Genomic DNA, 14,091 nt, shown 5'->3' on the forward strand with positions numbered 1-14,091 from the left:
ATAAGAACAACAAATAGCACAGTCCATATATTTTTTTTATTTATTAAAAAACAAAGAAAAACAAGCAAACAATTCATTTTAGATTTTATACTTGCAGTATATAAATTGACACCAGTTTCATCTTTACATGATGGCGTGTAGATGTGGAACTTCAATCAAAAAGACTTATTTGTTGGTGTGTACAAGTACAACATGTCATTGTCAGAGACTAAACAGGTTTACTTAAAGGTACTTCTTGTTCAACAAAAACAAGAAAATTACCAGCATTTTTAAACATTTTGAAAGGCACCTTTTTGGGTTTTTTTTTATCATAGTCTGAATCTGCTCTGTTTTAGCAGGATGGAGTTTAATATCTTTAAAAAGGCTGAAATGTGTTGTGCTGAACTCTGGGCAGGTCAAAATAACTCGCTGTATTATCACGTGGTCCAAATGAGAGTTTACAGCCAGAGCCTATTTCAACTTCATATCGCTGCAACACAGTACAAAAGCTTTGACCTTTGAAGCTCTTTAAAACAATTTTTTTTCAAAAAGTACCTTTAAGCTCTTAAGAATGTTTGTGAGGTATACTCTCTGGAGAATATACGTGTTAGTCCACTTTTTACTTTTAGATTATGTTATACTTCAGCCAGCTCAAACAGCAAAGTACCACCAACATTTTAATGCACCAGTAATAATGATCATATTATACAAATAATATCTCTTTAGTACTTTTACTTCGATACTTGTGTATTTTTTTCTTTTTTGTTGTTTTATTTGGGGCACAGGTTGTAGAGTGATCAGTAAATGGTCTAATGATCATTTTCTGTGATATTAAAGCTAAAGATCCTCTTTTGTTTTCATATTACACAAGCATATTCTCAGGACAGGAGGTAATAGCAGGATTATATACAATAGCATAAAATATTGTCACAAACAAATGAAGAAAAGTGTCTGATCTTAACATTAAATGACATTTTTTACAGCAAATACTGGTAACTTTCTCATAGGTAAAGATATTTACATTGCCTCAGACTATTAACCGTGCAATAAAAACAGTCGTTACACATCTTTCATAACCTTTACAGCATATTATGCACTTCCACTTAACACCCATTTACTTTTTATTTTTCCCCCATTATGACTCTACTCTTATTCAAATACTATTTGATGGACAATGAAGTTTTCTGATTTGCCTTTTGATATGTAGTGTAATCACAGGAGATTGCAAGAATTGCATAAATAAACATAACTCTAGTCAGTCTTTTCTGTCACTAAATGGTCATGGGTCATCAGTCAAGATGGACTCGTATAGTTTCTCTAAACGTGGATCCAAGCCAGAGGACACCCAGCAGTAGCCATCTGCAGTGGTGTTCTTCTTCACTTCTTTTTTAGAGCGACTGCATCGAAAAATTGCAAAAAACAAAGTAATTGCAATCAACACAACAAGAGGAATGACTGAACCGAGGACGCAGATTATCACCCTGGAATTGATTGTCTTGGCGAAACTCGTGGCCACGGTTGTGTTGCTCAGTGGATCCTTGTTTGTAACTTTCTCCGGGTCTGGAATGGGTGAATTGGTTTGAGGATATGGGTGCTCAGTTGTAGTTCTGGTTAAAGACTCTGTAAAGTTTTCTTGTGTTTTCTCATAAGATGGGTAATCTGATGAGGTTAATGGTGCAAAGGTCACATTTGGAGCATAAGTGGTTCCATCATTCTCCAGGTGGGTGCATATGAAGCTTCCTACAGTATTTACACATTTAAACTTAGCCCCTGAACAGCTTTCAGTCACACATTCATTAATGTCTTCACATGAATGGCCATCTTCAGAGAAAGCAAAGCCTTCCTTGCAAAAACAAGAGAACGATCCAATGGTATTCAAGCAGATGTGCTCACATTTCCTTTGTGCACACTCATCGACATCCCTGCATTTGCCATCCATCATTTTGTAGCCGACTTTGCAGGCACACTTATAACTGCCATGTGTGTTTATGCACAGGTCATTCTTACAAGCCTGTGATTGGCACTCATCAATGTCAGAGCAGTTGCGTTGGTTTTCGTGCAGTTCGAAGCCAACTGGACATTTGCAGAAATATCCCGACTCGCTCATTACACACTGATGCTCACAGGTGTCAGGACTGCACAAGTCTTTGATCCTGCAGCGGAGTCCATCTTTTTCCAATTCATAACCTTCTCTGCAATAGCATCGAATTTCATCTGCATCCTGACGGCACGAATGTTCACACCCACCATTGCTGATATCACAGCTTCGCTTTCCTGTTTCGCAAAAGGGGCCCAGGTTAGTCCACCGGTAGGTATGGTTAACAGCGTTGCACAAAGACATGCGATCCTCCTGATCGCTACACCGAATTATAGCAAAAGTTCCATGAGGAAATGACTTCAGTTGACTTTTAAGTGGGTCTTGTGAGAAAGGTACTGTGTAAGTGATTTCCCCAGGCCCCAGTAGAGCCAAAGGTTCACACATCCCCTTAAAATAAAACTTGCATGCATAAAAAGCTTTACGTTTTTTGCAAGGGACAGCAGTCCATTTCAGGTGATTCTCACTTGAAAAGTTATAATCAATATTTACACATCTCTCTGCTAAGCATGTGGAGGCAGGCTCTTCTTTCCAGTTGGAGTAGTGGGATTCCTCATTTCCAGATACCCATTTAAATCCTCGGAGTGGCTGGTCAGCAAATACACAGTCGGTTTCTTTGAGTTTTAATCCAATCCAAAATTCAAGCAGCGTCCCATGTCGTTGACTTTTTATTAATGAGAGAAGTGAGCGCAGCACATCCTCTTCTTTTCGGTCTCTTATCGTCATCAAATATCCTCCTCTTTTGTCGCAGTCTTCTTTGGCCTTGTCAAACCTCTCCTTCTTCATGTGTGCAGTGAAGCAGGCATTAGAGGTGCACAGCGTTTCATGTTCAAACCCTGATAAACCTTCGAAGCTGTTAATGAGCTGCAGGACAAGAAGCCACAACATAATTGCCACGAAGATCAGCAAAATGTTTGCTCTCCAAAGGGTTTCTGGGAGTTTTAGGGTAAAAAGAGACCAATAAGTGGTTGCCCATTCGTAGCCAAAGAACAAGTGTTTCTCAAAGCAACATTCAGGCTCCAGTATCCTGTTTGCAAAACTAAAGACGGAAATCATGTTTAGCAGCAGTTAGTAGCTCTTTCTTACTCCCATGCTGACTGGTTCCGTTTCGAGGAAGAAAACAATGAAAGGCTCTGGAGTGTTTTGACTGGTTATCCAGATGTCTCCGGCCCCAGCAGAGTTCAAGTTTTTTAAGCAGACTCCCTGAATTGTGGTGCCTTTCAATACATGAACATGGAGCGGTCAGATTCATGGAGGGGACTGTGCCATTACAAATAGCCGCCACAGGAAGTGAACCCGTGAACTTTGCCACTCTGTCGCCACGGCTGACCTTCACCTCATTATTTACTATAAAGATGTTAATATTGCAGTTATCGTAAACCATCAGTATTTTATTAATGTGTAATCTTCCTCCTGTTATGCAGGTATAGAAGTATCACTATTGATTTGATTTGCTGCCTACCCCCAGCTCTTATGTTGCTATTTAATTTTTTGTGTATAATAACCAAAATATGAGTTTTAATATTCATACTGTAATGGATTGTTTAAAACCTCCCAAAATTTACAATTTACATAACTCTTGATTACTGCTTTTTCATATTTAAACCCAATAACTTTTTGGAGGGCAAGTACAGAAGACCTTTGCGGGCCTTCATATGAATACAGACGTTTCCTGTATTTGTTTAAATACAGGAAGTGCCTCGACTTCAATCACAGGAAACAGACACCAATCTCCACCCTCTGAGTGCACACTGGCACTTAAATAGTGTCTACTTCAAACAAAGCCCTGCTGATAAATTCTTCCAAGTCTATTTAAAATATTATTACTATCAGGTTAATCACCGCCTGTCTACTTTGGTGTAGGAAATTCAGATAACTACATTTAACCAAACTGGGTGAATCTACGAAACTGGTGGCTTTAGTTACATGACAACGATCAGAAAACAAACGTAAATCTTTTCTGATGTGATGTGACTTAGTAATTCTCACACTTTATAGAAAACTGCCTTAACATCTATATTTAAGCTATTATTTGCAATATTTTCTGAAGCTGATTTCTTTGAATTCAACCCAGTCATGAGCTTTTGTAATTCAGCTGTTTATATTTAATTTAGGTTTCTGGTTATATTCTTGCAAGTACTCTTAGTTTATTTTCAAATTTGGAAATTAAAAAATTAAAAAAATTATTTTTGGAAATTAAAAAATTTGGAAATTAAAAAATAAAATATCCATTTGTTTGGATAAAATATTTTCCAATTTTAAATAAAAACGTGAAAAAATTTGTTCAATATTCGGAGAAGCTATATGAAAAATATAATTTGGGATTGTTGACCTGAGGGTGTGTCTGTGTTAATATGTGGTCCACTTAATACAATTTTATTTTGGTATTTTCACAGCCATAATTAAAACACTGTAAACGTACATGGGTTTTTATGGTTTCATCTTCTTTTTAGGTCATGGGTGTGTTTAGACCCTTTATCAGGGTAATGATAATGCGTTTTAATATTATTTTCTGACATTGTTTTATAATCATATTTTGCCAACTCCTCTACTGGAAAATGAAAGCTGCCCAGAGCGCTCACACAGAGGCTGGTTTGTCATTAATAGATTAAATGAGACTTTGGTTGCTGTGGCAGAAAGAAGATGCAGAGGTCATTTCATGATATAAATTAGTGATGCAGATTTAAAACATTTATATGAAATACTGTAAAAGTGGAAACTGTTCTGATAAGTCACAACATCGCCCCTGCATTATTTGAATTTGTTCTCTAAATAGCATCAGAAACATTAGCTTGCGTATCTTAAATTACTAGATTATTGGCCAATTTTAACTTTCGGAGCCATTAGTCTGCAGGCATATCGCAAGTTGCCGGCAAAGAAGCTGATGTAAAGTTTATTATTTTACTTTCTATCTACGTTCTATTCTTGTTCTGCGCTTCATTGTTGGTTTACAGTACAGATCTAAATCCAGGTGAGAGCAAGTCTAAAGGATATGACAAGTCAAAGCCTGTATTCATTCTAAATATTGTTATAAAGAGAGAGAAAGAGAAATTGACAGACAAGAGTGGACATGTAGTCGAGCGCAACTACATGATAAAGGGAGTCTAGCTTCTGTTTTGCCCATATTTTTTTGACACGTTTTCCGGCCAGCCGGTAATAGTAGGATTATATTTTCAGCTATTAATTAGTAGCAGAAAGTAGTGTCGTTAAATGATAATGCTTTAAGTTTTCCACTACATCCTGGCAGCTTTCTCTCAGTCGAAGATATTTACACTGTCTCAGACACTTAACAGCTCATCAAGAAAAGGTAAAAACATGCATTCCTGTGGGACGAGAAACTGTGGGCCAGATGTATCCTGTTTACTTTGCTAACAAACTTGTCTGGAGTCCAAGATACATTGTGCAAGAACATTTAGTCTGGCACAATGTACATAAGGTCAGGGCAAAATCAATTCAGTGAAGTCAAAAGAGTTCTCTGGAGAGGCTGACGCACACATCGGTATGAAAACATTTCTGAAGTGTTAAGTGTTCTCAATATTAATGTCACGGAAGGCGTTCAGAGTGAAGGATATGATTAATAACAGAGCAGTTGCTAACAAACCTTCAGATATCCAGTGGTGGAAAACTTGGTGGCCATGTCAGCAGTTAGAGCAGCTAAACAGAGAACACTGAGTAAAATATAAGTCCATACGTGGAGTCTGCTATTTAAAGTCTGAGGAAACAACAGGCTTCATCATGACTTGGATAAAATCACCCCAGCAGGTGCTGACAGCATGGCACAGTTTTGTTTGTGAAGGGAGGTTGGTAACTCGGGTTATTTACTTTTACAGGAACCATGACCTATAGTGACACTATTTCTTGGGTTGACAGCACATTTGTCCTATTATCCTCCATTATCTCCTGCTAAGCAAAGACTTAACGGTAAGTAAGAAAGTATTTGAGAACCAGAATATGACTCTCCATGTCATCTGTGGTATTGGCTAGACTTCCATCCTCGATCAAAGCAATCAAAGCCTATGATGGATAAACTGTACCAGGTGATAAAAGATGGTAGAAACTTGCCCCAACTTGCATATATTGCAAATAACACAAATATTCAGTGAGCTTCTTTTTTTTTTTTCATTCAAAAATGCAATCTCCAGATTTGCATTTTAGGCATGTTCACGCTGACTGACAGCTCCTTCAGTCAGAGGTTCATTGCACCTGTCAGGGCAGGACAGCTTTATGAGCTGATAACCTGCTGGAACCTCTGCTCAGGAATCTGTGCAAGTAAGTTACACTTATTCTAGGGAAAATGTGATGACAGCTGTGGTTGCTAAAGAAACACAGCAAACGCATGAAGTTCTTCAGAACTGGGAGCGCTAAAGGAGACACGAGCAAAACAGGTGAGTATGTTTTCAACTCTTTGTGATTGAACATTTAATTTAAGGTTAACAGAACAGCTGTAATTCATGTGCCAACTTTATTCTGAGACGGCTACAAATAAGGAAGAGCTGGTTAGGTTATACCTTTAATTTCATATCCTTTATTGCCATGTTATGTTATCTAGAATATTAGGCAGTGTGTTTGTTTAAAGGCAGGAAATTACCACTGGAACATCATTCCCTCCACCGGCCTCCATGCTCACTTATACAATTACTGTATTGTAATTACAGGGAGAAATTAAAAAAAACCAAAACAAAACAAAAAAACAAACAACTTTTACCTGAAATTCAAGTTCAATTACATTTTGAAAACATAATAGAAAACATAACTTATGTAAACCTTTTGTTTATCATTGACTTAACCTGCTGAGGGCTCTGCAAAGACCACGTCACCTTTTGATGTTCAGTCAAAAATTAGCAGCCATAAGGAAGTTTCATCACAGAGGAGTTGGCAAACTGTAGGCACGATTCACAACATTTAAGATTCTGATGTTGAAGGAAGCACAGTTTTCATATGCTTTCTCTGCTGATGTCAGAATAATGTGCATTGCAGTCGTCATAGTCTCCTTATAGTCTGTAAGAGATTAAAGCATTAATGACCTTCTAGTTCTGCACAATATGGGTTAGCCATCACACTGGGGCATAGCAGCACTGCACCACTTCAGTGAAGTCAAAGAGAATAGAGTACATGTTAATATTGTCAGCAATCAGATCGCTGATTGTGACGTTAAAATATGTGAGTAAAATTATTTTTCCTCCACCAAAGACTTTTTGTGTATTATCACATCGTTTCTGATAAACAAGGAGTTGTTTAATGTATGATTTTAGGTCTTTACCTTCTCTTGTGTGGTCACCATCATTTCCTTTACTGCCCTCTATTGGCTTCTATCAGAAATGTCCAGGTCTCTAGCTAGAGTCTAATTAGATATTGTTCATTTACAGTGAAGATGCCATCAGTGACACCTGTTAACTGAGAGAGACTCAACAAAACAACAGAATGACCTCCGAAGTCAACAGCCTACAAAACCTTTTGCTGTTGTTGTTGTTTTTGGCATGTCCAAATAACAGTAAAGAGATTAGTGATCGCTTCTGGGAACACTTTAAAGAGAAGTGGTACCAGTTTGACTGGAAATAGCTTATAAAATCAGACCATCGCCTGATGACTGATGAATATAAGACCAACGCAACGTTAGGCATGAGTAAAAGAAAATAATTCTCAGAAGATTTTAATATTTTTTTCACGTTTGTGAACACCTATTGTGTGTTTGAATGAAATATTCTGCTTCGGTTTTTCGGGTTCGAGACGTTTCAAAGCCCATAGTCTTTGGTGTTTACTTTTCTAACGTCAAACTGATGTTGTAGCTTAAAAAATAAGTTTTTCCTTGACTGGCATTAGAGTTCTCATACAGGACTCTTGAAAGCATGCACAGATTTTTGAACTGACATTTTTAGATATCTTTTGACTTCATGTTTTAGAAGCTCTCAGTTTTAAAATGTGGGTAGAGTGGTCTTCATGGTCCGCTGCGTATTAAACATAAACAAAAACATAATTTAACGAAATGACTACGAATTTGGAGACAAGTTTGGCCATGTTGCAGTATCTCTATTAATCTCGCTTGCTTGTTGTTTAGTGTGAACAAAACAAAATTCATAACTCAAACTCATGGCATTACGCAAACCTATTACAATAACAAACTATTATAAAATTAGCTCCACCCACAGATGTCTTGATACTTCAGAAGAAGTCATGAGGGATGAAACGTTTGTATGAGGTGCCGTAAGGGACATTATTACTGAAACGCTCTCACACACACTACTGAAATTTTAGCTCTCACACACACTACTGAAATTTTAGCTCTCACACACACAACTGAAACGCTCTCACACACACTACTGAAACGCTCTCACACACTACTGAAATTTTAGCTCTCACACACACTACTGAAAAACCAAGGCATTTCAGTTAAACAGGAAGGCGTTTCAGTTGAACAGGAAGGCGTTTCAGTTGAACAGGAAGTTAATTCTTGACAAGGAAACTGAAGGAAAAAGTGGTAGATTTCAAACAAACCACTACACAGATGTCTACTCAGCAACCTGCTAGTTAGGGGTGGGTTTTTATAATCGATTAAAATCGATTCTAGCTTGGATAACGTGAAATCGATTCATTAAAATCCTGAATCGATTTTTATAATATAAATTTATTTTGCCTGAAATGCCAGAATCTCAGGTGAAACCTCACAAAATTTCAACAACCACCAAACAGCTAAGACAGTAAATGAGAGCAGGTACACGGATTCTGCACAAAGACGTAAACACACAGCGCGGACCCGCGGATCAGAATCAGTGAAATGTCGCCTTTCTCACCCGACGGCACGGAAACGGTCGGGGCTGAAAGCCGACAGCTCGCTTATTCTGATCTGTCGAGGGTCCGGCTTTGTTTTCACGCCGTTTTTGCGCCGATTCTAAAGCTGTTAGTTTTATCTCTCTCCAAACAATATTGACCGAACCAGCAGCAAAAGAAGATCCAAACTGAGCTTCACATAAACATCGTCATGAATTCCCTCTGACGTTTACTGTTTTGCTTCCACCACAATAAAATCACATGTCATGCACAGCTCTCTCTCTCTCTCTTTCTCTGTACTTCAAGAACAGTTTCCCGTCTAAAAATCTGTTTTCTGCATTATTCGCTTGCTTGTTACGCACAAGTCTACCGTTGTTTACAGCGCTGTCGGCTGATGTTTTTTTTGTTTTTTTTTTTCATTTTACATACTTCCGAAAAGAAAACCTAATTTCTACCGTTCAATACTGAACAAATGTAAACTTTTTAAAATTGTGCAAAATGCAAAACGCTTAGCCGTGTCTCTAATAAAACCGCTGGAAATTCAGAGGTAACGTTCATATGTTGATTAATGGTTTTGTTTCGTTTTTGATGTACTGCAGAATATTTTTATAAAATCCCAGGCCAGGAAAAATCACCTTCATGTTTTTCTGTGTTTTATCTTCAGCTACTTTTACACAAAAGCATCTGCTGTGACGCTTATACCTTTGATAAAGTCTTGCGTGTGTCAGCTTCCTTTTTTTAGATACAAAAATATGTAAATGTACTGATCTGAATTATAATATTTCTGACTGTCAAAATTTCCCAGAATCAAATCGAATTGAATTGAATCGTGGAACGAATCGATTCTGGACCTTAGTGAGACAGCTGCATTACTTAACAATATATTAGCCTCAGCATAAGTCAAAATTTAGAATAGCAGGAGACGGGCATTATCCTGGTTATTTTTTTGGCATATGTGCTTTTTGTCTTTTTTAGCAAAGAAAAAAATATCTTAAAATCATCAATAAAACCAGGGAGAGAAGGCTTAGCGTTCCTCCATTTAGCACAATGGATATGATATTTACTCAAAGGTATGATGATGTTAATAATGTCTGAGACACCCAATGCTAGATGATCCATATAAAAAAATTATGATGTAATTCAAATAGTGGCACATCATTAATATTTAGGGAAATCCAATTTTTTAAGTTGCACCAAATACATTGTGTGATAGGGCATAGAAAAAAAAAGATGTTCTAGGGTTTCATTTTCATCAGTACAAAAAGAACACTGATCCACCTCAAAGCCAAATCTCTTTTTTTTTTTTAGAAATTCTGCCACAGGATTAATTTTGTTTAAAGTGTGTTTCTTTAACTTTAGGTAGAATAGGCTATTTCATAAATTTTTAGTATGCTTTATCCAGTGTATATGAAATAACTAAATTATAACCATGCAATGTAACCATTCTGTTGTAACTATGAAATATTTTGTCTTTGAAGAAACTACTAACAAATTTCTTATTGCATTTTTATCAAACAGCTGACATTGCCCTAGCAATAAATTTGGGAGCACTGATGAGAAATTATTGTATATCATAAAAATTTTAATCAAATGAAGCAGAGGCAGTGGGACCAGTTCACAAAATTTGTTATATTCTCTTTGAGAACAGTTTAGACAATATTTTTCTGAAAAGTCTGTGTAACTTAGAATGACACCATTATCATCCAACAAATCTGTTATGAATATAATCTTTTTGTTCAAACCAGTCACTCTCGAAAATTGATTTTTGATTAAGTGTTATTACCCTATTATTCCATAAGGTTGAATTATGGGGAGAGGTTGTGGGTAAATCTCATTTTCCCAAAAATGCAAAGTCTGTTTTGGAAAGTTTGATATCTTTATGGGGATTTTATTTACCGCAAAATCACATTTCAAAATAAAGTCTAATCGTGTATACTATTTTATTAAACAAGGATCAGCCGTCCCCAACCCCCAGGTCCTGGACCAGTACCGGTCTGTGAGTCGTTTGGTACCGGGTCGCAAGAGTTGAGGCTTGAGTTTGAAATTTATGGTTTTCATGGTATTTATCGTTTTTTTATTTTTATATCATTTACGTGGCGCAAAAAAGGTTGGGGACTGCTATACTAGCAGGTTGCTGAGTAGACATCCTTGTAGTGTTTTGAAATATACCACTTTTTCCATCAGTTTCCTTGTCAGGAAACAACTTCCTGTTCAGCGGAAATGCCTCTGGTTTCAGTGGAGTGTGTGAGAGCATTTCAGTTGTGTGTGTGTGAGAGCTAAAATTTCAGTAGTGTGTGTGAGAGCGTTTCAGTAGTGTGTGTGAGAGCGTTTCAGTAGTGTGTGTGAGAGCTAAAATTTCAGTAGTGTGTGTGAGAGCTAAAATTTCAGTAGTGTGTGTGTGAGAGCTAAAATTTCAGTAGTGTGTGTGAGAGCTAAAATTTCAGTATTGTGTGTGAGAGCTAAAATTTCAGTAGTGTGTGTGAGAGCTAAAATTTCAGTAGTGTGTGTGTGAGAGCTAAAATTTCAGTAGTGTGTGTGTGAGAGCTAAAATTTCAGTTGTGTGTGTGAGAGCGTTTCAGTAGTGTGTGTGAGAGCTAAAATTTCAGTAGTGTGTGTGAGAGCATTTCAGTAGTGTGTGTGAGAGCTAAAATTTCAGTAGTGTGTGTGAGAGCGTTTCAGTAGTGTGTGTGAGAGCGTTTCAGTAGTGTGTGTGAGAGCGTTTCAGTAGTGTGTGTGAGAGCTAAAATTTCAGTAGTGTGTGTGTGAGAGCTAAAATTTCAGTAGTGTGTGTGTGAAAGCTAAAATTTCAGTAGTGTGTGTGTGAGAGCTAAAATTTCAGTAGTGTGTGTGTGAGAGCTAAAATTTCAGTAGTGTGTGTGAGAGCGTTTCAGTAGTGTGTGTGAGAGCTAAAATTTCAGTAGTGTGTGTGAGAGCGTTTCAGTAGTGTGTGTGAGAGCTAAAATTTCAGTAGTGTGTGTGAGAGCGTTTCAGTAGTGTGTGTGAGAGCTAAAATTTCAGTAGTGTGTGTGAGAGCGTTTCAGTAGTGTGTGTGAGAGCTAAAATTTCAGTAGTGTGTGTGTGAGAGCGTTTCAGTAGTGTGTGTGAGAGCTAAAATTTCAGTAGTGTGTGTGAGAGCGTTTCAGTAATAATGTCCCTTACGGCACCTCATACGTTTGTCCCACATCCAGATGGATAGAATCAACTTTTTGGGATATAGCCGTAGAACGGAGTAGCGACACAAATGATAAATCATTTTGGCACTGCCAGCTAGCTACTATCACAAAAACCTTGTGTAATCTGGTTTTCCATTACAGTTTTCTCTCTTTTCCCTTTTGGGCGGCTAATTATATTTTGATTAAAGTCCTCGTTATCTGTTAGTGCAGTTACCGAACATGTGTTTCTCTCAGTAAACATAACAGTGCATCACATTCAGTTACTTCGATGCTAATAATCAACAATTACATGAGTAAAAATAACACTTTCATTATGGGTTTTTATGAGGGCTCCTGTCCTTTTTGTTGCTGCCTATTCTACTCCTTTCTCTTCTCACTAGATGGTAAATTCACCATTACCTTCTTTTTAATTAATAAACTATTTTCTTGGGAATGGGTTGATTTTGTTTGATAATTTGGCCTTGGAGACACCAGCATTTGACTGCATCCTTTAGTTATCTTAGTTTAGTTTCTTCATCTTCATCTTGTGCAGCCATAGGCAGGTCTTAACATGACACCAGTCATTTAGTTTCATTTTTCACCATCACTTGAAAGGATCTGAACGTGACAGGATCACTGTATGCGCTATCACGCAAGAATGACTTCTGAATAAATAAACTGGAAATGTGCTTTGCTTTGCCAGCTTACCTATCCTAAATTTGCAGGTAGAGGCGGTTAGACTGAACAGGGTAAAACATGCAAAAGAATGACATAGAATCTGTGTTTACCACAAATTTCAGATTAACTCATTAGCAAAGGTGTGAAAGTACAGATGCCCCTTTCTATAGAAATTCCCATATCCTGACTGCTGAGTTTATAACCTCTGGCCTCCTTAAGGAAACAAAGTAACCCTTCTCACGTGGCCAGCCTGGATAAGGAGTTTTTGCTCACTGACAGGCTCACACTCTGATAAAAAGCTTTAGTTTATAATTGCAGTTATCGTCCTAATTGCAATATTCTAATGGCAATTTAGGCCTTAACCTTGACACTGGCTTACAATAATGCAAGTGTTAACTTCACCTATACACCTAGAAATACTTTATATAAGTAATCTATAATGGGGAAATTGTGGCCAGTGAGGGGAATCCTTCAACATCCAGAACAGATGAGACATTCAAGTGCATCTTTGCTGATTTCACCACTGATGTGTAACGCTGGTAAAAAGGATGCATGGGAGAGGTTTGCCTCTAAACAGGTTTTTATGGTGTGAAAGTAACCTAACCATGTACTCTTCTGGTTATCTTGTAGTTACAGGTCGTGCGGTTTATTCATCACATTTGTTTGTTTGTTTGTTTGGTTTTTTTCTTAACAAATGAAAAAAAAATCACAGGCAGACCGCGAGCCAGTGCGTGCAGTGGGGAGTGTTGGAGAACAGAGCTGTGGCCTGTAAAGAGTGCTTAGTAGGAGTCGGGCTGAGAGAGGAACAAATAAGCTTTATTATTGGAAAACAAAGAAGAAAAAGGTAGAAAACTGGTTAGTCTAAGAACTGTATTAGAATTATTACCACAACTCATCAGTGGGCTTTTTGCAAGAAGACTGTTTCCTTAAAAGGAAACTAGATTGTTTGAGCTGATGACATTCGGGAGCGCTGGCTTTGTTAGAGAGGATGTATCTTACAGAGACAGGGCAATAACAACAACTTCTTCTTCTGCCCTTTTGAGAGTCCCTTGTATGTTGGGTTTCTCCCTAAAGACTTTATGTACATCAAATTCTATAACCGGTTTGTTCAGCAGTGCATGTGAAAACAAGCATGTGATCATAATTCATTTAACTTTCAGTTCCAAGGAAAGTCATGTTTAAAAGGCCTTGGGGGAAATAATCACAGTCACATAAAACCAGTTTTTATTTTCAGTGATGCAGAACACTTTTTATTTTACGTTTATTTTATTTGTTTTGGGTGTTTTTTGTTTTTTTAGGGTCTCACGTGTTTCTAGTTAATAGATATAGAGAAATATTTTACAACAAAAATGTTTTTTTTATTAAGATTCAAGTTTATCATAACAAATGCATCATTACATCCATGGTCAAAAGAAAGTACTC

At 37.4% G+C, this 14,091-nt stretch overlaps 1 protein-coding gene across 1 annotated transcript; it reads right to left on the reverse strand.

Moving 5' to 3' along the window:
- Nucleotides 1-4: 4 nt before the first annotated feature.
- On the reverse strand, nucleotides 5-3,160 carry cd93 (CD93 molecule). The gene has a single exon (XM_084915353.1). The coding sequence runs from the start codon at nucleotides 3,128-3,130 to the stop codon at nucleotides 1,259-1,261; it is 1,872 nt and encodes a 623-aa protein (XP_084771479.1). The 5' UTR covers nucleotides 3,131-3,160; the 3' UTR covers nucleotides 5-1,258.
- Between the last annotated feature and the right edge of the window lie 10,931 nt (nucleotides 3,161-14,091).

This window comes from Perissodus microlepis, chromosome 19, assembly GCF_051167445.1.
Source record: "Perissodus microlepis isolate ML-2025 ecotype Zambia chromosome 19, ASM5116744v1, whole genome shotgun sequence".
Classification (NCBI taxonomy): Eukaryota; Metazoa; Chordata; class Actinopteri; order Cichliformes; family Cichlidae; genus Perissodus; species Perissodus microlepis.